The sequence below is a fragment of the Caloenas nicobarica genome, chromosome 15 (genome assembly GCF_036013445.1).
Source record: "Caloenas nicobarica isolate bCalNic1 chromosome 15, bCalNic1.hap1, whole genome shotgun sequence".
NCBI classification, from domain to species: Eukaryota; Metazoa; Chordata; class Aves; order Columbiformes; family Columbidae; genus Caloenas; species Caloenas nicobarica.
This window is the reverse complement of record NC_088259.1, coordinates 17,343,342-17,369,072: the sequence shown is the minus strand read 5'-3', so window position 1 is coordinate 17,369,072 and position 25,731 is coordinate 17,343,342. Positions and strand designations below refer to the sequence as shown.

Below are 25,731 nucleotides of genomic sequence, written 5' to 3'. Positions count from 1 at the left end.
CATGTCTTTGTTGCCAATATCCTCAAAACGGGAATTACTTAAACAAAAAGGTTATTCAATTTATCTGTATGCTTATGCCAATTCAGTATATAAGAAATCTATAGATTTCATAGTTTTCATTTGATATATTTTTAGCATATAACATTTCAGATGGAACATAGCTATGATGTGCTCAATAGTAAATACACTGATAAAACGAACTCTTAGGCTGAACATTTAAAGTTCAGTCCATATCATTAAGCTCTTTATATTAAAGTATGACTATTAAAAATAAGACTTCACCAAGTTTCACGGTTATTCTTCTCACTGAATATTTTTTGTATGAAATTTACGCAGTCTACAAGATACCACTTCTTCAACGCTTCTCAAATGACAGTCACAAAAGCAGTTTGGGCTCAGAGAAACGTGCCTCTGGTAAACGTTTGTACGTGACCCATTGCCTAAACCTCTCTTCTGTCTGAATTTATGGGCTTGCCAGCAGCGTTAGCAGAATGGAGAATATCTGTTCATCAGGCACAACAGTAAAGAGTTCAGTTAATTAACCTGAAACAAATGAAGCTAGATTTACATCAAGTTGCTGTTCTGTGAAGCAGTAAAGCAGGGGCTTACATTACCCTGTGCCTACACTAGCAAACCCTCTGGCAAAGGGCTGGTAAGAAAACAGTTATGAAAACATTCTAAACCAGCGTGGCTCTTTGCTCAGTAAACTAGCATCAAAGTCTTGTTAAGAGTTACACAACACGGATTTCCAAGACAAATGTAGCCTGAGTAATTTCATTGTTGTCAAATTATGCTCTATGTAAAACCATACAGATCAGCTTCTTGTCAGACAAAACTGGACCAAGTTGAGGTGACAGTGTAATCATGCAAGTGGAATAGAGTTAACGGTTTTACCATATCATCCAGAAAATAATTCAGTTCGCTCTCCCAAATCTCTGATGGCCAGGAATGGCAAAAACATTTGTACAGATACACACACAAAATTTTTGTCATTAAAATGAGGAGACACGACTGTAAATACACACCAGAAAGAGCAGGTACGGTGAGTACGTTGTATTTTAAAGTCACTTATCAGAGTAGAACCACACTTTGAGATTTTGTTTATATGGAAAAACTCCTGGTTGGGCAGCCTTGGAGCACTGAGATCACTACTGGGGCATTATGGCATCACAGGCACATTGAGTTAGAAAGGGTGTACCTTTAACTGCTTGTCTGGTCTGATATCTTGTCCCTTGAGAGGACTGAGGTTGCTGGGACTGAGACTGCTGGCTCTGCTGCTGTTGCTGCTGTCTCTGCACCTTCTGCATGTGCCATTTCTGAGAAGATGTCTGAAATTTATTTGAAGAATTCCACACTACACGCTGCACAGCAGGGGCAGTTTCCTTAGGCAGCAGAGGCCTCTGCTTTTTCACAGGGCTGCCCGTGGCTGCGGCCGGAGCACTAACAGTAGAAGCAGCGCTAGTAGTTGCTGTCACACCAGCTGGGGGAGTCTGGGATGCAGAGCGGGTAAGTACTGGAGTTTCTGGCAGAGGCTGGGTGCTTGCACTGGAGGAAGGTGGAGTTTTACCTACAACTAAACAAACATAAAATGTAATGCCAGCTTTTCACCAACACGTCCGATTCATAATTTTCCATCTAATTTTTGGAAGAGCCATATGCACCTTCCAGTCTGCTTCGAATTATTTTCCTCAAAAGGTAATTGATACTCTACAAGTAAACTCATTTCTTTATTCTACAAGTAAATTCATTTCAGTTTAGCTGAAGTTGGTGGCAATTCAGAAGCAAAACAAATAGTAGAAAACCCAGAGAACCAGCCTGATCTCCTTTGGAAGACATGTGAGAGGTCAGCATTTGTTAGGATGTTTCTGGGTTACTTACACCTGTCATCTCAATTTCTTTCAGGAGAAAAATACATTCAAAAGGAACAATGACTGAACAATAACTGAAGAAATAGCGTACTATACATTTTCCAAACAAAGGTGAACTGGCACTGACAACCAAATATACAGTGTATTTAAGATATTGACATTTACTCGAAAATCATGTGGAGTTTATAGCTGCTATAAAATATACACTAGAAGAGAAAGTTATATGTGAAGAATAAAATATTTTTCAATCTAACCATTTAAATTTGGTTTTCTACTTTGTTTTGTCAAAAGGCTAACATGCAGAACAAGCTTAGCAAAAGCACTTTCCTCATTAATTGAGATTGCTTTCCTCTTTTAGCAACACAGAAACAAGGGACAAGATCTCAGAGACAATACATGTGTTTTAGCTATTATTTTCATTATTACTGAGAGCATTTATATTGATTTCCATGGGACCTTATGCCATTTGTGTGTTTGATAATTTCTGTACCTGCCATTTTGGGACATCTATGGAAATGCAAAGATTCAACTGAAAGTCATAACAATTGCAAAATAAATTCTACATTTGTCAAAGAAGAAATATTACAAATATTCATAGTTCTACGCTGCTGAAAGGAAACTCAATGAAATGTGATTTATTTAAACCAGAAACTATAATGGGGACTGAAAACATTTTTCATAGTCACAAAGAATGAAAAATCACTCCCAAAAATTGCTTTACTGCAGGTATTTTTACATTAATGCAAAAAATAAAGGTAACAAATCTGGCTTCAAAAACAGCTCTACAGCACAGAAGGAAGAAAAGAAAGTAGTTTCATCCTACCATCTTGTTTAGGAGGAGTTTCTTTAGATTCTTTCTTGGTTTTCCTTCCTTCACGGCCACAATGATCGTCTCCGAGATCGATGACAAGTTCACTCTCAGAGTCAGAGTCCAGGCCTAGATGCACAGTTGGAGAGTCTGTTTCATCTTTACCTTTCAGTTTTTCTTTTGCAGGATGCTGTAAACTTTTTCCCTTTTCAGAAAATTCTTTTTCACTGTCTGTAATTGCCTTTTCTTTGACTAGGTCATCTGTTTTCTCCAGATCTGGACTTGTGCTTTTAAGTTCCTCCTTGTCTTCATTCTGTGCTTGGGGCTTGGGTTTTTTTTTCAAGTTCAATGACTCTTTGTCACTTCTTGTACCTTCCTTGTCCTCTCCATCTTCTTGATCATTCTTTGATTTCTGATCTTCATCACTATATTCACTATCACTGGTGTCAGATTTTTCAGAATCTTCAGAGTCACTGTGTTCTACTGCAGTATAAACAGCTTCAGATATTTCATTTATTCCTAATTGTGGGGAGGAAAGTACATTCCATGCTGACATCAGACTGACTGACATTACCAAGAAATACTCTGTATACTGGAACAAAGTGTATATATACCATTATCTTAACTGTGAGTCCTTAAACTAGAAACACTTCCCTTAGTGCCCTGTTTCAATATCAGAATGTACAAGGATTACCTTCCCCATATTCCAATTCAAATCTTTATTTCACTCAATGGGCCACCTTTCACTGATTTTCTTCCACTACCTGCAGGCTGTTTTGTTCAACTTAAGCCCAATGCTGGCAAATACAAAGAGGAATTATTTTTATGCACAAACCCCACTTTAAAATCAATAACACTATTCACCCGATTAAAGTTACTCACACGCATGTTTGCAGAATCAATTTTAGACTGACAAGTTTTGCAAGGAGAATCTCTAATTTCTTTAGCGCCTAGAAAGTCTTTAAATAATTTCTAGACAACACTGATCAGCATTCAGCTCCTATGTGACTGGATATACTAATTTGTGCAAGTGATGTAAGTTAGGTACAAGTCTTGAATTTTTCAATTTATAAAGCAAATATTAATACGGTAATTCTGTCATACTATCTATATCAGAATGGTAAAAAAACACACTAAAAGATGAAGGCTTTTTGACAAAAATTTGAAACATCAGCCGTATTTTAAATTAAACTTGCCTCAAAGAGCTCAAATATCCTCTACTCTTGTTTTAATGCATAAAATATTTAAGGTTATACTATTTGAAAACTTCTTTTAAACTCCAGTTCAAACTTTCCTCAAGCATATCCTCCAGATGTCCACTGTATTCTTGACATATACTCACCAAGTTGTGCTTTACAACTCTCTATTGTCTTGTCAAGATTAAGCTGGAACCTGCTCCGTATCTGTCGTTTTGGCGAGATGAGTTGCACAGGGGTGGTTTGCTGCTGGACCGACTCACTCAGCTCTTTCAGATCCATCTCAGCTTTGCTACGATCTAGAAAAAGAAAAAGGAACTAAGAAAAATATTTTACAGAAATAGATCAATATCCAGTTAAGACAAACCATACTCAATAATGATGCAGACAATCTCTACATATTTCACCTCTTTTATAATTATGGGTTAAATAATAATTCTAAAATGACTTTAGTACAAACAATGGATTCTTTCTCTCTGATACTACATATTTCCCATGCAAAATGCCTGTATCAATTATGTGGACGTTTTCTCTGTCAATGTTAATTATCAAATCATGATCATTCAGGTGTGTAAGCCGTCCCGTCCAACAACAGCAGTACCTCCATAGAAGTGCTATTTACTACTAGTAGTAATACTTCTACAGCAATAATTAAGCAGCAATAAAAATCCTTATAGTCACCATTTAAAATTTAAAAATAAGTAATAAGAATGTAAATGTGCATTGTTACACTAGATAAATAAATTTAGGATAATATTTTTTTCCATGTATATCAGCAAAAACTTGAGTGCTATGCCTACAAAGAGTAGAGACTACAACACTAAAGCTAAAACTGTCTCAGCAACTAAGTTTCACTTTTTTTGCTTCAATTTTTCGATTCCAAGGGTTATATTTCTGTTGACAGTCCTATCCTTTACTCTTTGCCAACAGTGCTGACACTCCACTAGTGCCCAGGGCACAAACTAGCCTGGGGTCGGTTGCTTGTTTGGGGGAGGAGGGAAGAGGATGGGGATGTGAAGAAGGGAGAAGGAATGGAGACAAGAATTAGTTTGGCCAGTCTGGCTTCTCAAACCGCTCACGGTAGGATCAATAGAGGCAAAGCCGTGTGCTGGAAAAGGAGAGGAGCCCTGGAGAAGCCAAAAGGCAACACTGGCCCAATGTGTATTTGTGCTTCATTTAGAGTTTCATTCCACAGTGGTTATAGATGTCACAGTATTGCCTTATTTTACTTAAAAAAAAAAAAAAAAAAAAAAAGCCCTCCAAAGCCCCCACCAAACCACATATATTTACAAGCCAGGTTTAGTTGATGTACAACTCAGAGAAAAGTGAAATAACTATTAAGGGCTGAGCCAATGATTCCTCTGACCAGACATTCTTTACAAGTTTTAACTTGATATCAAGGTACATTCCACATTTCAAAGTTAAGAGCCACAGTACACAACAACTTCAGCAGCACAATTGTCTCCATCTGGCTTGGCCACTCCATGCCTTATGAGCTTGAAACAGAATCTGTATCACAGATAGGGCAGTACAGACCGAATCATTCAAGTATTCACGCAGTTTTTGTTTACTGCTAAAATGTAATATGTTTAGAAACCTACCTACTGTGTAGAAACATTCATTCGTACAGTTCAGCTAAAAAAAATCATCCTTTAACTACTTCCTTTCATCAACAAGAGGAAACAATGACAGGAACTTTAATTATAAAACAAAAACCCAGCATATTTGCTGAAACAATAATTAGACATGTGCCTCATTTAAAGACACACACAAGCAAGTTTGTTCATTGTTGCATTGACACCACTGTAATTTACTCAGCTATAAAATACTAGATCTTCAAAGGTTAAGACTAACCAAGATTAAGATTCAGAATGCTTCCTGGCGTGGAAGTTCTGTCTTGCTTAGAAGAAATTGGTGTTGATGCTTGAGGAGAGAAAGGTTTGGGGCTGCCGGACAAGCTCCCTGCTTGACCCGTTCTGGTTGGTGCCGGAGAAGCTGAAAAGGTACAAAATTAATAAAGACAGATTTACACATAATCACAATAAAGCCATATGGACTGGGACAAGACAGCTTTAAACCTACACAAGCAGGGAAAGGATTTTGTCTAATAATTTCAACACTGTGTTATACTTCCATTGTAACCTACAACTAACCCTTTAATTTTAGTTTAATAAAAAAAGAAATTGTAAGGAAAATAATATTACTGCAGGGATATAGTTGGGCCAAATGTGGGCTTACCCTCAAAACCACTCAGTTTGCAGTGACAGAAAGTATCTAGCTTTCAAAATTTAGTTATTTTAGATGTTACCAAATTCTGACATGCTAAATTGCTATGTATTTTAATTCCTGTAAATATATAAATATAGAAAATGCCACCTACCCCATTTTTTAGCTATATTAACAGAGAATTAGAAGTACAAATCATAGTAAGTTTAATCAGTACAGCTGGAGATCAGTAACCTAATGTCTTGGGTACTCTAATTTATACAGAGTTGAAGCAAAATTGTTTGCTCTGAGCCTTTAAAATCTCCATGAAATAATGTTTCAAAAATGGTCTAGAATGTGAAGGACTCATTTCTGTCTGTTAAATCTCTGCTTAATGTCATCCTAAACTCACTACTGGACGAGAATCCAGGATTGTCTATATGTTTTCAGATTCCTAAGTGGTCGCAATATTGTTTCCAAGTTATTTTCTACACATCACTCAAAATATACAACCGAGGCATCCAAATAAAACTGCTCTTGTCTAAGGATAGTGTAGTCATACTGCTTGAATCACTTTTTAAAGCAAGCAGGTACGTTTCAACTGAAACAAACAGATTCCAGTTTTTCCAGCTAAGTTATAAATAAATATTACAGCAGTTAGCATTTGTAACAATCTCCAGGTAGAAATGCCAGGTGAGAAACTGGTGACTCCAGTTCAACTGCTGTTGAGTCCAATCCAGCACGTCTGTGCACTAGGATAAAGGACAGTAAGGCTTGAGGGAAAGCTAGAAAAATTTGCCAGAATTGCTATAATAATCAAGAATCCAGAGCACTGGGATACCATCTGCCACCTTCTTTTATCTTTATCTGACAAAATAGCTTTAATGTCACTTTTCATGAATATCTCTGCTACTATAAAGAAATAACAACGTGGTGTAACAAAGCTTTATATTTTAAGACACAAACCAGTACCTGTTAGCTACACCTTATGTATAAGAGCTGTATACACATATATGACAATTTACACATAAAATGAATTATTCCTTTTGACATGTTACTCTACTGAAAAAGCCAAGTATTTTCATATATTTAAATTCACATGGTTACTTTGTTATCACTTTCTTAAGATGGACAGGATCACATCACGAGACACTTTTGTACCTAAAGGTAGTTTCACAGCCTAGCCTTTATTGGCTAGAAATAATAGAATTATAACAAATAAATAACAGCATTTTATCTACAAATTGTAATAGAGCATATTGATTTAGTTTTCCACACAAAGACACCCCTTCACCAAAACCAAAGTTTTAAAACACTCACATTATTAATATACTGCATCATTTCTTTCAGATAGTGATGAACTTTATGGATTAAAAAAACCTAAGATAAAGTAGTTTGCTTGAGTGCCACAGAATTAGTTACGACTTGGTCTTTGACTACATTATAAGTCTGAGAAGTCCAAATTCTGTATTCTACACTCCTTTTCCTCTTTATCCACTCTGCCTCTGGAACTGTAGTTTTATCATATTTCAGCTACTCAGCTGGGAACACTGTAAATTAAGCTCATTGCCTTGAAAAAGAGCTATCAGATTTTAAACAGAATATCTCCTAATCATGACAATGCTAACTCTTTTTGTATTTACTTCCACTCTCCATTCATTTTGATAGTTACAACTCTTTCCTCCTATTTAAACTGAAGGGTTTTATTTATTCCTTCCTTCTCAAAGTGATAGAAAGGACTGTTATTTCTTACTTGTCATACTGAAAGTTAAACGTATCTATTTTTTTCTAAAATTTCTTCATAAAATGACTCATAATACTCTGTCTTTAAAAAGTCCATGGAATGAAACTAGTGCATTAACCAAATGCAAAGTTCTTTACCCCACCTTTTTTTTTTTTTTTTTTTTACCTGTATTTTTCTCAATAAAGTCCATGGATTCTTCACTGGCACTAAAATGACTGGAAGTTGCTTTTTTCTCCGCATCCTGTTCAACATCAGATCCAGTGTGAACTGATGAGTTTGTACTCATGGGTGACCGTGGCATATCTGTCAATGAAATCCTGCGACCGGTGCTACTGCTCAGCATAGACTTGCTCATTAGAATCTTGGGCGACGCCGTCATATCAAAGTTCAGTTTGATTTTCTCTTGTTTGTCTGTCTTTGCAGTTCCAGCAGTTGGGTTTGCAGGGTCTAATAACATTTGGTATTGATTGTTGGGAGTATATGGTGTCCGGAAAGGTGCGTAATTAAATACTCCAAATTTTCTACGAATGTTATCAACATAAACCTCCATTTCTTGCATTGCACTATTGAAGATGCTTTTAGTCTTTTTCACAGAAAAAGGAATTTCTTTAGACATGAGGTAGCAATTATTTATTGGAACCCAGGCCCTATATATAAAACAGAAAACCAGAAGATAATATAGCCACATTTCACACTGCAGATCGACAATGGCAACTCTTGTGCACATACTGATTTATTTTAGTCTAATCATGAAGATATGCACACCACAGCTCATTTGAAAGGACCACCTCTACTTTCTTCTTTTAATAGTTCAGTGCTTCGTTTTGGTAAATAAGTAAATCGCATGTTTTAGATTATCAGTAGCTTATTTTACTTTACCCACTAATACATAAAACATGAATAAAAACTGGTCAAATATGACAGAATATTCCTAATTAAAATGTCTGTGTAACTGTAAAATTACCATGGCTAAACAGTCTTTCTCCCTGTCATAGTTAGCAGAAAATCATAAAAAGCAGGTCAGGAAAAAAAGACTTCACATGCACATTCTTAAAAACACTGCAAGGGTGATCAAACTTCTCAATGACAGGTAAAGTTCTATCAACAAATATTGGACAGATTTTATTTATCATTAAATGAGGCAGACTCTAAAACCATGTCTTCCAAGATACTGAAATATCAGGAACTTTGACTTAATTATTTCATGGCCCTATACAGGTGGGGTTTTGTTTGGTTGTTGGTTTTTTACAGTACATGTTTTTATAATTGTATATACTTTTATTTTCAGTTCATGACAAATCAGCTCATATTCCTTATGGCTTTCTCCACCTAAACAGATGGTTCACAAAGTACAGAGAACTTAACTCCTTTCAGAGCAAAACTGGCATTTTCAACATAGATTATATCTTCTATATTTTTAAAATCTACATTTGTGTATTTATTCCCATAGTGTTTAGACAAAATAAAGAACTGTATTGGCCTCTTCCACCTTTAAGAACTATAGTTCTCTGCAGCACAAAACCAGACACACAAATTAACTTGCATATGCACTGAGATTATATATGTATTAGTCTTACAAACACGACTTACACCCTACAGACATCATGTAAGAAACTAAAACTGTATACGCTACAGTATTATACAGTTTATTAGGGTCAAGATTCAAAAACTCTAAGAGCCCAGAATCACAACAAGGGTTTTTAAAGTACAGACATGCTTTGGTTAAATTCCCACCTGTCGTGTTGGCCAAAGAAACGGGCATCAACTTGCCCGTCTTTATCCCTCAGTGCTTTAGCAGGCCAGAATGGAAAGCCTTTGAGTTTAGCCCAGACCAAAGGGTGGGGATTGCTCTAGAGGAAGAGATAAAGTACACAGTAAGAAAATAAAAGCAGTATTACCTTCTTATCTGACATACAACATGATTTTTAAATTGCATGTATTACTTAGATTCAATAAAGGTTGAATATGCACAAGGCACTTGCCAAATACAAGATTCTATTTCACTATACATTTGATATATACGTAATAAATCCTGAGAGGACAAAATAATAAAATAAAATTTAAAATAAATACATAAAGCCTTAAGTATCTCAATTAAATACATCGTAGTTGCACTTTTTTATTAATTTATTTTTTATTAGCGCCCTCCAAGTAAGTATGCAGCATAACACAGGCTAGGGCAAATTTTTCGAATTCTCTAGTTTTCACTTAAGCCCAGGAGAGAACTGGATTATACACTCCACTTAAGAATCTTAAGGAGTCTTCCCAAGTTTGATGCAGTATTGAACAAAACCAGAAAGCCCATTAACAGGTCATGAATGAAAAATCAAGTCTAAATTCTCACATCCACACCTGCAGAAGGAGCCATTCACATTTCAGAAATCTTACCCTGGGCACAAGTAGCACATGCAAGTGCAGGTGACCCAGAAGTAGATATCTTACATTTGAGGATAGAGAAGTTGTGAGTTGGTTCCTGACAGCATTTACAGTTATTTCTGACTGAACCAATCCTTTTGGGAAAGCACACAATCTCCCAGCTAAACATCTTGAGATAGTCTGACTCCACAAAGAGCATGATGCACAAGCACAAGCTACTTGGTAAACTACAGCAGCTTTTCTTGACCCAGGAACCACCAGAGGTTTAAAACAACGGGGGGATAACATGCAACAGTCGGATGAGAACGGCTAGTTTCACGTATTAGCCAGACTACAACAATTCGTAACTTACACAAGGCTCACAAAACCAATTTTCTCGTTTTTGGCAAGCAGCTAAATAACATTCCGGACATACTTCAATTTCATTCATCTGAAAAGAAAATGCACACAGTTATCAAATAGCTTAATCAGAGTCCAAAGTGTCATCAGTATTATTATGTTAGCCTGTCTTGTTTGCTAGCATCATTTTTCCACAAATTTGTGGTCACACATCAACATTTACTTGCTGTGTCATCAACAGTGCTTTGACAGACATCCATCTTTTTCTACCTCTGTAACACGTGCACTCCAGTTAATAAATCAGCCACATTTTTACATCCCTCTTCAGCTTGCATGCTACTGTCATTCACACCAGTATAAAAACCCCACACTCTCTGTATGATGATGTGTTTATTCCAGTGATAAAGAATTATTTATCGTAATTTCTTCCAGTGGCAAAAATATAACCTCCACTAGACATTTTATTTCATAATTTATGCAGAACCAAAATTAAAATATTTTATTATTTTTGCTCATATTATATAAACTAGTTAAGATACCAGCCTCAGGTTCTACATGTATTTTGCTCTATTAAGAACTGATAAATTCTCAAAATTTGATGAATCATGAATATCACTGTGTCAACCCAGAGACAGAGAAAGGACTTCCATAAAGGGTCAGATCATCAGATAATTTATATGAATTAAATATTGTTCAAATATATTACATTTAGATGTTTTATCAATACTTAATATTAATAATATTAATACTATTAATAGAAGTTTTATTAATACCTAATGTTATGCATTGTTCCTGAAATAAAATGAGTGCTGTCATTTTTCCATTTATTCAGAGGAATTTCAAATTGTTACAGCAAAAGAACAACCAAAAAACACTTCTATGGATCAGAAGATGTGGGTTTCTTTTCCAACTCCAAGTATTCATTTAGAAGACAGGTGTCTCTGTGCAGATCCGATGTCCACTTTCTTCTCATCCCTTCCCCACCCCTCACCCTGCAAGTCTCAATTACAGATTGTGAATATCCTAATGGAAGACACGTTAGCAGTGTCCTTGGTAAAAATCATTCTGTAGGCCATGGATACGTGTATCTAAACATAAGAAAGGCTACAAAACTTACAGTTATGAAAAACACATTAGAAAACCCATTATTTCACTCATGAATACATGAAACACTTTAAAAACACAGAACAATTAAGCTAATTGGGGCACACATACCTCATGCTCACAGATTTTGATGATGACTTTTGCTGTTTGTGTCAATTTGTGATTTCCTGGAGGAAACAATAAAATGCTTTAACCGAGAAAATTATTATGCTAGAATTATGATAAAATCAACAGTTTGAAGATTTAAAAGTTAACATTAAAGACAAAAGAGAACATCTAAAAAGATTATTTACAACATGTACATATAAAACATACAAACATTTAAACTACTTGCTTGCAAAAGCAGAAGGTAAATACTCCTCTCAAAATAACATCGTAACAATCTTTAAACGTTCCTTTGGGAAGCCTATTGCAGGATGCCCACCGCTGATACACTCTTTCAGTGAGGTACAAGCTGCATCATCTGCTCGATTCGATCTCCTAAAAAGTGCTGCACAATGCAGAACACGAAAGCAACTTGTGGGTTGGGACCAGATGAACTTTAAGGTCCTTTCCAACCCAAACCATTCTTTTATTCTAACTTAACGAGTAAGTGACAGCATGGGCTGTATTTGGTCTTACAGTTTTATGTATGTCAGTTGCTAAAGAAAAATCTCTTGTGTTTAAGCACTACGGTCATTAACAGGAAGATACTTTCAGCATTTGCCAGCTAGGAGTCTACAAATTGCTCTATGTCTTTAACTATTTCAAAGTTTCATATCTGAGGACATTAAGAACATTTTAATACTTACCACCATTGTAAATAATGCAGTTGTGCAAAATCCATTTGGCATCAGCCAAAAATGCTTCAGTGCAACCGTACATTTTCTTTTTAACATTCTGTAAAGAAAAAAATAAGAGTGAATCAGGGAACAGAAATGAGTAAAGTGATAGCTTCTTCCTGAACATTGTTTCCTATCAGTCCTACAATTACTAAAACTGACTACTTATTTACTGAAAGACTTATGATTCTAAATACACAAGAATCTGTCAAATTCAGGGTGTCTTTTTGACTGCCCTGAGAACGTATGAACTGTCTAAATTAACTCTAAGTAATGAATTATTTAGATCAGCATCTTTAACACTTCCCAAAAAAGGCATTCATTTCCTCAGTGTTCCATTCAATATCTCTTCAGAAAACTGAGTCCTTGGTCTCTTCTACTAACATATTACCGCTCCACAGCATTCTTATTTTTTAATTTTTACAAGACCCCCCAAAAAATTATTCATCATAGTACATAAGACAGTATGTTTGACATTTCAGTCTGCCCACAGGCTAAAGTAATTCGATTTGATAAAATCAGTCACATGGATTTGTTATACCTTTATACCAAAAAGATATCAACCTCCACTGTAAGGACATGGAGAACAAAAACTTGCTCTCTCTTCACCACGTGCTAGCAGAACAAAGCTCTGCAAAGCCTCACTCTTCATTAAGCAGTGGTGAATGGAGAACTTCTTCATGATTTGAAACTTCTAAATTATTATCAAGCTGAGAATGAAAGTCCCATTATCCACCTCTTGACTGTATCTTTTTCTTCTACACCTCATGTGCAGCGGAGACTGAATGATCAGTAAAATGAGTCTGGAATGATCCCTGGATATACACTCAAATGGTCCCAAATTAATGGACCAGTGGGCCATTAACAGCTCACAAACACGAGGGTCAAATGCAAACTCTGGTTAATGAAGTCTACCCACAGCATCATTCCTGGAATTAGATGAATTTATACAGGAGGAGGTCATCAGTGTAAGCTTGTCTTTTTCGTACTGTTTTTCCTGAGCATTTGTTACTCATTCAGACAAAATACTGGACTTATTCAGTTGGCATGTGATTGTTTTTAAGCTGTAACTGAACTCACATTTATAATTATCAAAAAAAAAGCGCAACAAAATAATGTCAAGAAACCTCTATCCCACTCCCATCAAACACTCCATAAATCTTAACGAGAGCAATCAAACTCAAGGAACCTTCCTCCCTTAGCTTTGTACAAACCTTCTCTAATGTACAAAGGTCCATTGGATGAAAGATATATTCTGCGTAATCTGGGTGTTGATCCAGTGAAACTGGCTTTTGAAATGGCTCTGTCTGTCAGAGAAAAAAAATCACATTGTTTATTAATACTGAACAGTTTCATCAGTAACACAATGCTCATTCTTTTTCTAATACTACTTCTAACTGTGATGTCAGAGAAAATTCTTTAAAGGTAATTATAAAATTTTGTAAAGTAATAAAGTACTGGCAGAACAAAAGGAACTAAAAGGTCTCATTTAACGGATTTTTCGTATGTTGGAAGTAATGAAATGCAAAAGTTATATGTTTCATAAAATGTACTGTTGTTTATTTGTGAGTAGTATAGTAGGGTTTATTTGTGAGGAGTATCAGATGAGGCTCAACAGATAGTTTTTAGCAGAATAAAGACACTAAATTTCCAATTCACTCGACTCACAATTCCTTCTTTTTCGGACTCCCATTAGAATCAGAACTTAAAAAACAACAGTGGCTCGGTAATGCAAACACATTCAAACTTTTATCAGTGGGACTCTACATTGTATCTGCTGATTTGGAGGGACTGCAATTCTTCAAAAACAGCCAAATAAAGTACTCAGGTATCAAAACAACAGGTCATTAGTAAAATGTCTAAAGGGCAAAATATCTCAATAGCATTCATTAGACATTAGCTTTCTAACCACATTCCCAAAACACTTTGTGATTTCAATTATAAACAAACACTGACACTTTGCTACTGAAAAGGAGCACTTAAAGCTCCTAATGGTTCCGTCCATTCTGATACTATTTACTCCTCCCAGTAAAAAGATTCCAAGAGCCAAAATCCATCAGTACTTAAGAGTAACCTTCCCAAAAAATGCCACTATTGTTCTGCTAAAATACTTATAGAGAGGTGAGAGTTGCAGAAAGCCCCAGGTTCTGCACATCTGGTTTTCCCAACATATTTTACTACAAAATTGCAGGCACAGAAACACCCTCCCTGCTCCTCTAACTTATATACAGGAACAGGATGGCAACAGGAATGATGACAACCCTTGATAACTCATCACATTGTATTTTGATTTACTGTTATCTTCACATACGTGAAAACTAGGCAAAGCTTGCATGGTAAAGAACAAATGACCAGAATTGTTGAAACTTAGAAGCAAGAACGAGTGACTGGAATAGCTTAAACTTTGAGGCATCGTCATTTTGAGAAATGAGTCAAAGAGAGACACATGGAGACAGGTACCAGCTGGAGGAAAACTAGTTATACCTCCTTGATAAAAATGCATAGAACAGCAGCTCCATACTGCATGAAAGTTAACGGCACAGGTTTTCCCCACATTGAGGAGAATTTCTTCAGCGTTTTAAAAGTATATGATGCAAGTAACTTCTGTGGTAAGAACAATATCTACCGGCAGGTAGAAGCCAGGTTTGCAACAGGTATAATAAATAATTTAACAGTGTCTGTGTCCAAGGCTCCTGCCCGTATAACTGTATTGGTAAGAGACCATGTCTCCTCATTCCCCTTGTATCTCAGACAGCACTGTCCACTTCCAGAGGGAGAAATCATGTCCCACTGGAAAGCTACATTATATTTTCACTATACGCACTGAAACTCCATCCAGAAGTTACATCAAGAAACTACATTTTTAATGCACTCCAAAGTAGTCTGTACAGCCTAAGCTAATCTGTCTGTACTAGAGGTGGCAGATAGCCCAGAAGCTGACATACACAATCTGATAAAATAAACTAGGTTCATAATCCACAAAAGAAAGCAAAACCCAGGATTATGACAAACATATGATCCAAGCATTAAAAAAAACCAAAGTCCTCCTTACCCCTGGCTGTTTCATTTTCTGTAGTGCAAACTTCAGTAAATATGATAGCTGTTCAATGGTGAGCATTGTCATAGCTTTACTCTGTGTTTCTATGCATTCCGCGACTGTGATTTTCTAAAAGTTAAGATTAAAAAATATTTCATCAGTAAACACTTCTAGGTGAACTCTTCTCCACTGAAACATTCTAGCATTCAAATGGAAGACAGTAACTACCTTATAAGAAAACAAATATTTCTGACAAGGTAGTATAAGTACTTCAGATGGTTGTTTTACTTGTTTTTTGTTCTGGGTATGTTAACCAAAAAAAAAAAAAAAAAAAAGGGAAAAGACCAGAAAATTATCCATCCTCTTCAAGATCATGCAGACTGAATGTGTGAATACATAAAATTACCAAGTACAATGCAGGTTACAGCAATGTGAATGAGTGAGAAGGTCACTTGGACTCTAATACAGTAAGCGGTCAAAAAAACCATGCAATAAAACAATTTACTTTTATTAAAGATACTTTGATGCTAAGTATTCTCTCCCCAGGAATCATTAGAGAGGAATAATTAAATTCTTCCTCAGCCCTGCAGAAAAGAATAGTAATAAAATACCTACTTGTTTATTTAGACCCTACAATGCAATTTTTTTCTGCACTGCTGCAGAGCTGCTCGGCCCACTAGAAGCATCACAAGTTGAACTAGTCAAAACTGCAGAATGTTTTCAGAATTAGAGGTGCCTGGTGAAGGGATTGCTTTTTGAAATGGTGCCTTCTCTAGAGATGGAGACACAAGGAATTTGAAGCCTCATGGTAAGGAGGCAAACACAACCCAAAATGGTGAAGCAGCAGTAGATGCCTCCTCTTCTGTACAAACTGTTTTGGTACCTTTACCAAGAGGCAATATAGGAACAAACTAGAAACATTTCAGAATGCAAAAATGCTGCTTATCTTTCACAAACAAGAAAGAAATCCATTCCTTGTATCAAACTAACCTCACATTCTGGGCAAAACCAATCCCCCTCTGGTTCGGCTGTCAGTTTCAGACACTTAGCATGATAAACCCGAGGACAGAGTTCGCAGCAGAGGACTTGGCCTTCCCGATGACAAACCCAGCAATAGAAATCATTCCGTCCATCCTGCGGTACAACATCAACAGGGTCTGTGGTGAGTGGCTGCTTCATATAGTAAAACGGACCATGTCTTAGTTCTGACTGAAATGTAGGCAAGAAAAACAGGTTTGGTTTCAAAACAAATTTGCATTTTTTCAAATTATAATATTCATAATATATAAGCAAACAGCACTTTACAGAGTTTGATTAACATTTATGCAAGCACAGTATCTTATTCATCGCACGAAATCATTCACAAAGAGGTTTACTTCTTATTCAGATGTCAAATGCCAGTTTACACTCAAGACTGAAAATAAACTTTTGTGGGAAGTGAGGGCATCAAGTGCAAGGCATGCAAGCCAACGAAAGTCAGTAAACACTTAACTTCAAGAAAGAAGTATTGCTATAGAAGCTATTAGGTCCTCTGAACTTGGAATTCCATGAGGCTGTGCAAGCTAAATACCGGGTATTTAGTGGTGGCTAAACCTGGGACAACTGAAGAAGTTAGTCCTGAAACAAGAAGCTGAACACCATGCAAATCTGTCCTTAGTTGCAGCAGTTCACAACTTTACAATGAAGCGAGCCAGTGCTGATTTTGATTAATACGGCAAACTGTACAGTAGGGTGACGAGCAAATTTACATCCTGAACAGCCACTTGTGCTACAGGAGCAGGAACACTGGGAGGGATTTGATCCACCATGTAAATGCATATCAGAATTTAAGACTCACAATCTCCACTGGTTTGCCTGCACTAGAAAACAGCGTTAACTTTGTAAACTGCATGAACTGGTCTTTCACTTGAGCCCCAGACAGCTCAATGGTGACACAGCTGATGTCAAAACACAAGAAGCAAAGAGTCTGGGGTGGCTAAAATGGGTCCCCAGATACCTCAAGTTTATTAGATCTGCTTTGAAGAGCTGCTAACATTTATTGGAAAAGTACATTCTATTCACTAATGACAATGGAACTCAAGTGTTCTGTTTGGTATTATTATAGGGATGGTTTGCTAAGGGGGCATGGGGAGAAACAGTCTTGACTTTTAGGCAGTTTATTTACTGTGATTTTTTTGTTTGAAGTAAACCCATCTGCACATGACATTACTTGTAACTATTCAAATGCTTGTAGTTTGCAGAACCTATTTGTTTGGTTCTCAGGTAATTTTGCATACATTCTACACCATTTACACATCTGCAAGTTCTTAGACCCTTGAACTGTCACATGCCCATGTGACACAGAAGAGTGCAACCATTTGCATGCTCCTTATCTTTGCAGCATCCAGTACAAAATTAGGTCATTAATTAATGTCACCAGAAACCACCAGCATGCCAGCTTGGGCCATGATATTTCTAGATTTCTAAAGTTACAAAGGACAAGGTCTAATTATTTGCATGAATACAGGACCTTCAAGGTCAAACTAGATGACGCAGAAGGGACAACCCAGCTGAAGATATTAGATCTCAAAAGACACACCAGAAGAGATATAATCTGCAGTTATCCAACGCTGTATCATATTTTAGGCAAAGAAAGGATGTTACCTACAAACATTCCCAAAGCATTCTGCTACCTATAATTTCACTCGAATTCCTATCAGTTTTGGTGTTTTTCATTTTCTGTTCTAGAGATGATACGGCTACTAAAAAGATACTTTGTCATTCTATATACACATATTTAATCATATAACATGACACAACTGTCAGAAGGAAGGTTCTATGAGATCCTGGGGAATAAGAGGGACAGCATAAGGCTTTACCTACATTTCAAATGTATTACTACTACAATCATTCAAAAAGATACACAGGCAGATAGAAACCCAGAGCAAAGATGGGAAAGTTGCAATTTGCAGGGCAGGAGCACGTTTTGTTTGCAGCTGCATGCACCACAGCTGTGAGACCAAAATCTCAACAATGTACACATGGAGATGCGTCTATGAGGCATTTCCTCAACTGCAGATAAAGGAAATTGCCAGAGGAATTCAATATATTCTTACTCTGAAGTAACTAGTAAATTCAAGCTCAAATAGGTGGTAGCTTGTTTTAAAGTCTTTATTAATTTTATTAAGACCTGTAGAATGACATAGAAAATGGAAGAAGAAACAAAAGTATTTTGGTACTGTTTGATGGTGAAAAAGATCACTATTTATACTCAGTTTAAATTCATACTGAAGCTAGGAGTAAAACGAGCTGACAATTTCAATTAGATTAGAACTGACCAATTAAGTGTCAGAAGTTCCTGATTTTTAACCTGTCTTAGCTACACCCTACAATTCCATAATACTGACTGTGCTTGTATCTCAGCACTTTAAATACCTGTTGGCACCATTCTGAAGATCTGCTACTGCATCCACAACATGTAATATGAAGCTTCATGCAACTCTAACTTTAGTGACGGTATCTCAAAATACTCAAATATTGCAAAACACTTTGTAATGTAGACTTTTAAGGTAGAGGTTTGCAGTGGTGTTGTCATACCTCAGAATGGATTTCTCCACCCATCAGAACCACAGCTATCAGCTACATTACACTTGAAACTCAACCTGAGAGCAAAACAAGTAACTGTATGCTCAGCTCACATCTGTTCAGCAGTAAAAGAATCTTTAACAACTCCTGATACCATGTAGAGCACAGATTTGCACCTACTTTAGGAACAATAATCTCCAAGCATGCCCATTTCAAATTTGACATGCAAGACAAAATTAAATTGAAAACACCTTGTAAAAGCTAAACAAAACTAAATAGATAACATTTTCTTGCTAACTTGTAATAAATACAGCAAAATCAGCAAGTCTGATTGCTTTTCTTCATTAGATACACAACTTTATTCTATCCTGTAATATTTCAGGTCTGAAATACCTGGAAAACAGAAAAGGTTTTACTGAGGGGAATTTATCAAGTTCAACAACTTCAATTGTGTTTTCACATATATTTTTAATGCATGAATAAAAAGTGGAAATGAATACCCTAAGATTCATTTCCACTGTTTATCAAATTGTCTGTACACTGTACAGTTAAAAGCTCAGACTTCGGTGGGGCAACATCTCCCCAGTAAACGTCCAGGATGCAGAGGAATTTATATGGCCTGAAGCTCTCTAAAAGCCAAAATGGCCACAGTAAACTAATGCAAGCATGCCTACACATGCTATCAACTAGACCTCCCAATTATCCTTAAATAAAATATGCCTGACACTGTTAAGACTGTTCTCTAGCAAGGCCTGATGTATTCACATTCTTTGTTCCAGGACAACTGCAGCGATTAGGAATTTCATTTTCTTTCTTAACCCATGCAATTGTATCAGGATAATATTTAATGTGGATACTGTTACATCAGGAAAAAAGTGCTTTAAATCCTCAGAACTTAATCCTGTGTTTATATGACTCTGGCAAAAAACACTGGTACACAAAGGCACTTTGAAAGATACACAGTCGTCATTATTAAATTAGGTAAGAAATAATTTCAGCAAGGCTAAAGACTGCTGTCATGTAATCTCCTCCAAGATGATACAGGTGCTTTCCAGCATTTGCTGTTCAATACGCTTCATATAATTTTTTTCACTTGCATCATACAATGAATCAGAAATTGCCAAAGTCTTCTGGAGTCAAGTTCTTCTAAGAACTACAACAAATGCTTTAAATTCAGTATTCAGAAGACACTGAAAATAAGGTTTCAAGAATGAAGACTGAAAAGTACTCTCAGTGTGACCCTTTGATTTATCTAGTTTGGTAGTAGTGTACGCTGCCCTGCAGTTTAAAGGAGGGGAGGGAATCACAGAGTACCAAGGAAGGAGCTGGACTTTTGTTAATAATTGGCAGTAGGACTGAAAGCAGATGAGGGACTTCCACTGACATTATCAGATCTTCCGTAATCTAGGATATCATGCTGCTGAATGTTTCCTTTTAATGGTTTTAATTAATAACAGCTATTATTGTCCTGGTTATTTTTATTATTATATTCCTTCATAATCCTTTTGTTCAAAATGGCATCTCATCAGCTTTATGAAATCAAAAACCAGGACACAGGTGGTCTTTCTAATATAGATGTAAAACAAAAATAAAAGAACACCCAAATCCCACTTATAATCCTAACTCCTACATGCACTGCATTCAAAAATGAATATCCACTTCTTCGAGTACAACAATGGAGCTTCCTAAAGAGGAGAGAGCTCGTGACCAGCTGCCTCTATATCCATCATGGTTTCATATTTTAGCATAACAAGACCATGACTTCTCTTACCTGCTCTTTATTATTACTGTTCAATAGACCAGGTTTCTTTTTCTTTTTTATGGGACTTGTTGATGCATCTTGTGGTGAGTGGCCATTAGAGGAATGTGGAGGGCTGGGAAATTTCCTTTTTTGTGCTGTGCGTTCAGCAGAGCCAGGATCTATAACAGATACAAACGATATCGTTGAAGGGTGCATAGACAAAAAACATTCAAACAAGTTTATGGTTTGTCACTCACACTCTTGCCTTCCAGGCCCCACTGGGTGAAGGGCTGAGCTGCCTTGGGTTCCTAAGTCACCAAAACCTCACTGAAACACTTCACCTGAAGTTTCCAATGAGCATCAGAACAACAGACAGAACAACAACCAGTAATGAGATCAACTTGTCAGAGCATGCCTATTGTCAATAGATTAAAATTAACTATAAAAAGGTCCAGCAAAAAATTCTGAAAGTTGCCCAAATAGAAAAATACCCAAAACCACAGCACTAGACCATTTCACACAGGCAGTGCACAAACACCTTCTTCCCACAAATGCCTCCCAATCTGACTTTTAACTATATACTAAATGAGACAACTTTGTTGAGCTACAAAATTCCTATCAGGAATGTTTTTAACACATTTAAGGAGTCTTGCACGCTATATGGCCACTGACACTTTGTCATTAGACAGTCTTACAAGTGAGCTAGTACAACATGGTTTAGCTTAAAACCGTATTCAGAATAATGCCCTGCCAAAGTGCAAAGTTACAATGAATTGCATTCAAAATAAAGTAATTTGTCACATGGCACAAATTTACAGGGTCTGTGGCACAATAAAGAACTGGATTAGATTTCGACATGATTTCTGTATTTTGTGCAAATGTGGAGGGGAAACGGTCACTAAGGAGAAATAAAAATTGGCTGCAACAATGATTTACACACACAGAGATAAGATTAACAACCTATGCACTTTTCTGTAAATAGAAAAACAGTATTTGGAACAATAGTTGAGTATGAACTGATTATGAACAAATGACTTTTCTCTGTTGTGAAAAAGAACAAACAATATTGATGTAAAAATAGTGATAAATATGATCTAATCTTGATGTAAACCTTGGAATGCTTGCATATATGGTTGTTTATTGAAAATAATGTATTATTTAGTGGAAAAAGTGAAACAATGTCAAGAAGCCACACAATTATTAACATAGCAAAACATTTTGAAAAAAACATGCTCAAAAAACCCATGATGCCACTAAAACTCACTCATGATGCAAACTCAAGAAGTGATCTGAAAAGATATTTCCAGATTAAACTGCATTTCAAGGACATATGCTAGTCACATGTATGGAAGAAAATATAAAGAAAGATGGAAAAGGTGTTGTGGAAGAACTGTGCAAGAGAAGGTGTACTGGTCTACATTAGTTTGTGAAAATATCAAATTTACCTACTATAATTAGCATCACACTTTTTTCAGAGGGGTCCAGACACATGAAAGATGTAATTGTTACCTAATCAGCTGTGAACATTACCAATTTTTTCAGTTCATGAAGCTTTTATGTGTTTTTTCCCCAAAATATATTATGCACAGGAAAGAAAAAAAAAAAAGGTTTCGACATCTTTTTGCATAATTCTATGGAAAACATGGTGCTAAATTGTGACTTCTGATTGATCAAAAGCTTGGTAACATGTCAAGATAATGATTAAGAATCAAGAAAACTATAAATAAATATGAAAAACATATGAAGAGATAGATGGAAGAAGATACAACTGAAAGAAGGAATAGAAATGTAAGAACGTTTGTCCACCCTGGGTTTTATTCCTCTAGAATAGCTGCACCAGGCTAACACCACAGATAATTGCAACAACCCCAAGAAAAGCGTCTGCTACCAGGAGTTGTGTGGGCACAGCTATTGCAGCAGTGCTGCCCAGCAGAAATGTAGCACTGTCTCCCAGAGAAGTTGTTCTGTTGACAAAAGTTATTTTTGGCAAAATGTAGTTAAATTGGTTTAAATAAACAAAGACTTTTCATGTTCTGAGTTTTCTTTGACAATAAGAAATACGGTGGGTTTGTGTGGTTGTTTTTTTCTCCTTTCCACCCCTCCCCTTTTATACTTGCAAGCAGCATGTAGAATCAGTTATATTCTGACATGCCTAGGCTGAATTAAACCAATCCAATATCTCTAAGACCATTATTGTTACTTGACTTGTTTCAGTTCAAGTTTTGACTTGTTTCAATCTGCCTCCCGCTGCATTTAGGCCAAAATTCAGATTGATTTGACAATACAAAGAATTACCAGGTAAGGTATATCACCTAAATGTGTGAAAAATATAATGTCTGCCTCCTCCCCTCCTTAAGCAATTATGACAACAAAAATCCTAATACTAGCACAACTTTGCTGACAGAAGACTAGGGATTTTTTTTTTTTTCCAGTTTAGCTCATTACACACAGAAGGTGGCAGAAGAACTCCTTTGGCTGGTATATGCTTCATATGTCCCAAGAGAGCTGAGCCAATGCAGCTATCCTGGAAGAAACACTTCAGTATCAGTGTCAGCTAAACCAAAACCCACAACTTAACCAAAGCGATCAAACCTAAAACCAAAACAAGCTCTGAATTCTATTTCTTTCATTGAAGTAGAACGGAGCTTATTCAGCATGGGAACTGTCTGCATTCAGAGTGATCCGCAAAACCAGCATCGCACCTTATCTTTCCTCATCTTTCCATCGCATGGCTCAGAACAGTATGTACAATAAGTCTTTGTTTCCTTACTATAATCTGCAGTTCTCAGAGACTTTCCACACATTCCTAAAGGCAGTCATAAGTAAACTACTCTTCCTGTGAAGTGCTCACCATGCCTTAATCCTGGTTTTCTTAATGCAGAGAGATCTGCAGAATTGTCTCTCTATAGCAAACAACATCCTCAAAGTACTTACAAGGATCTCTGAGCATGAGTTTCTCTCCAGCAAATAAAACCTTGACCGTAAATCACTGAAGAGACTTGGGCTTTTATTTCCAGACTGTACACATGCAAGCACAGCTTAAACCAGCAGGGTAACCGCAGAGTACAGATTTCTGCGCTTTGGCTTCCATTTCTTACTCCCAGGCACAAAACTGCCACCAGCAGAGCCCACCAGTTTCCTTTCGGCTCTTCAGTCTCAGCTTGTGGGGTTTACAAAGAAGCTGCCTGTGCCAATGCACATTGTGCCTCGGCTCTAAGTATGAAAAAAGAAAATCGGGTGTAAAGTTCCTCCTCAGTGGCCTGTCCCCATAATGTGATGCTTCTCACTTCTAAATGCAGGTTTTTTTCTAAACTAACTGATTCAGGGTCAGGGAAAAGGTTAGACTGTTATTAGCTGAACGAGAACTGAACTACAATCCAGTCATAGCCAAAACCCAAATTATACTTCAACAGAAAAGGTACTGATTCGACACTGACTTAAACAAATGATCACACAGACATATATGCTTGGTGAAGTGATGTAAAACATTACTTAACTAGAGTAATTTTCTTCTGTGGTTCAAGCCTGAGCACACTAGGGGTTTTCAAATAACTTAATGGAGACTCAGACAACATACAAAATCTGAACTGAAATACACTTTTCTTTTTCTCTTTTCTTTCAAATGGTAAGTTATTGAAATGCACAGAGATTTTCTTGAAGCAATGTAAGATATAACTGAAAAAAAATAAGCAATAGACAGGAAAAAAGCAACCCACATGCATTTTCTTCCAGATTGTGTGGAAAAGGATAATGTCTTTAACTATATGTTGCAAATTTAACCACCTGTGAGGGACCTAATAACATGAACAATCTTTAAATTTAGTTCAAGCAAAATAAGAATGGTAGCACCTACTTAAATTGTTTGAGATATAGTTTTCAGTTCTAAGCTAAAAAATGCTCATTGCATTTTGAGTGAATTTCTTTCAACAGCAGTGCCCCATTTAGCGCACACTCCCTGTTCTTCCTCCTTGGCTCTTCCAGCTGTGGTAGGAGGGTTTGGGTACCTGTGCTGTGAACCAGATCAAGAAATTTATCCCTGTTAAAATAACCTGTCAGGAGGAAAGTTAATTTTTAACTGGATCACTTCCGCAATGTAGTTTAACTTAATATTTATTACTTGAACAAAGTGAAACAAAACCAAGAGGAACAAAAAGACCAAATTTAGACTACACAATAACTTGGTGCCTCGGACAGTTACTTAGGGAGTGGATTCAACTTTCTGCTCCAGAAAGGAACAGCGAGAATTTCTGTGATCTCTTCTATGTCAACTTTTTAAAAAAGCCATTTAATGAGCAAGAATGGTCTCACTTTGGACAGTATCTCGCCATGCTAGTCTGCAGCCAGTTAGCACATCTCCCTGCAACCTCCCTGCTGCTTCTACAAAGCTCTCATCATAATATTGAGCAAGTCAACCTGAACCAAACTTTTGAGATAGGCATTTGGTTGTGCACTCACCATTTCCAAAGGCTGACATCACTTGCAGTTACTCAGCACTCAGAAGGTTAATAAGAAATGAAATGTTTTGTATACTAAATGAAGGGCATTACAGTAAAATAATAATCGATGAACCAATTGCACTAATGAATTGATTTGCCAAGCAACATTACTCCACTTATTTCTTGATTTTTGAGTCTGTGATTTTGCTTTCTTAGCATTATTTCAAAATCGCGTTTCCAGTGCAAGTGAAAAAATAGATACCTGAAATAACTTCAAATTCTCATTAAGAGCTACCTGTTTTTACATCACTAGGTTGTTATTATTAATTGCTCTGCAACACTGCCAAGGTTGACATAAGCACCTATGAGTGCTCAGGGAAAAAACAAGCTAACTGGAGCTTCACCTAAAGTTTAAAATCTTTGCTTCAGTAACTGCTGCTCCCAGGAGACAGACTAAAGCGTACTTAAAGCCTAAAGCAACTTAACTTCACA

The 25,731-nt window shown here is 36.6% G+C and overlaps 1 protein-coding gene across 8 annotated transcripts in view; it reads right to left on the bottom strand.

The window, feature by feature from the left end:
• Positions 1-25,731, bottom strand: part of ZMYND8 (zinc finger MYND-type containing 8) — a 52,677-nt gene that overhangs the window by 10,453 nt on the left and 16,493 nt on the right. For 5 of the 8 annotated variants that reach the window (XR_010607029.1, XM_065645361.1, XM_065645366.1 and 2 more), the window contains 13 exons: positions 20,834-20,982; positions 16,489-16,707; positions 15,514-15,627; positions 13,676-13,768; positions 12,432-12,519; positions 11,752-11,807; positions 10,550-10,627; positions 9,556-9,671; positions 7,987-8,468; positions 5,727-5,867; positions 4,019-4,171; positions 2,692-3,195; positions 1,199-1,573 (listed from right to left, as the gene is read on the bottom strand). Coding sequence is in view for 7 of the 8 variants with exons in the window: in XM_065645361.1 (XP_065501433.1) it covers positions 1,199-1,573; positions 2,692-3,195; positions 4,019-4,171; positions 5,727-5,867; positions 7,987-8,468; positions 9,556-9,671; positions 10,550-10,627; positions 11,752-11,807; positions 12,432-12,519; positions 13,676-13,768; positions 15,514-15,627; positions 16,489-16,707; positions 20,834-20,982 (2,568 nt within the window). In the remaining variant the exon portion in view is untranslated. The remainder of the gene's footprint in view (positions 1-1,198; positions 1,574-2,691; positions 3,196-4,018; positions 4,172-5,726; positions 5,868-7,986; positions 8,469-9,555; positions 9,672-10,549; positions 10,628-11,751; positions 11,808-12,431; positions 12,520-13,675; positions 13,769-15,513; positions 15,628-16,488; positions 16,708-20,833; positions 20,983-25,731) is intronic. The other 3 variants (XM_065645362.1, XM_065645364.1, XM_065645365.1) reach the window with 3 other exon arrangements.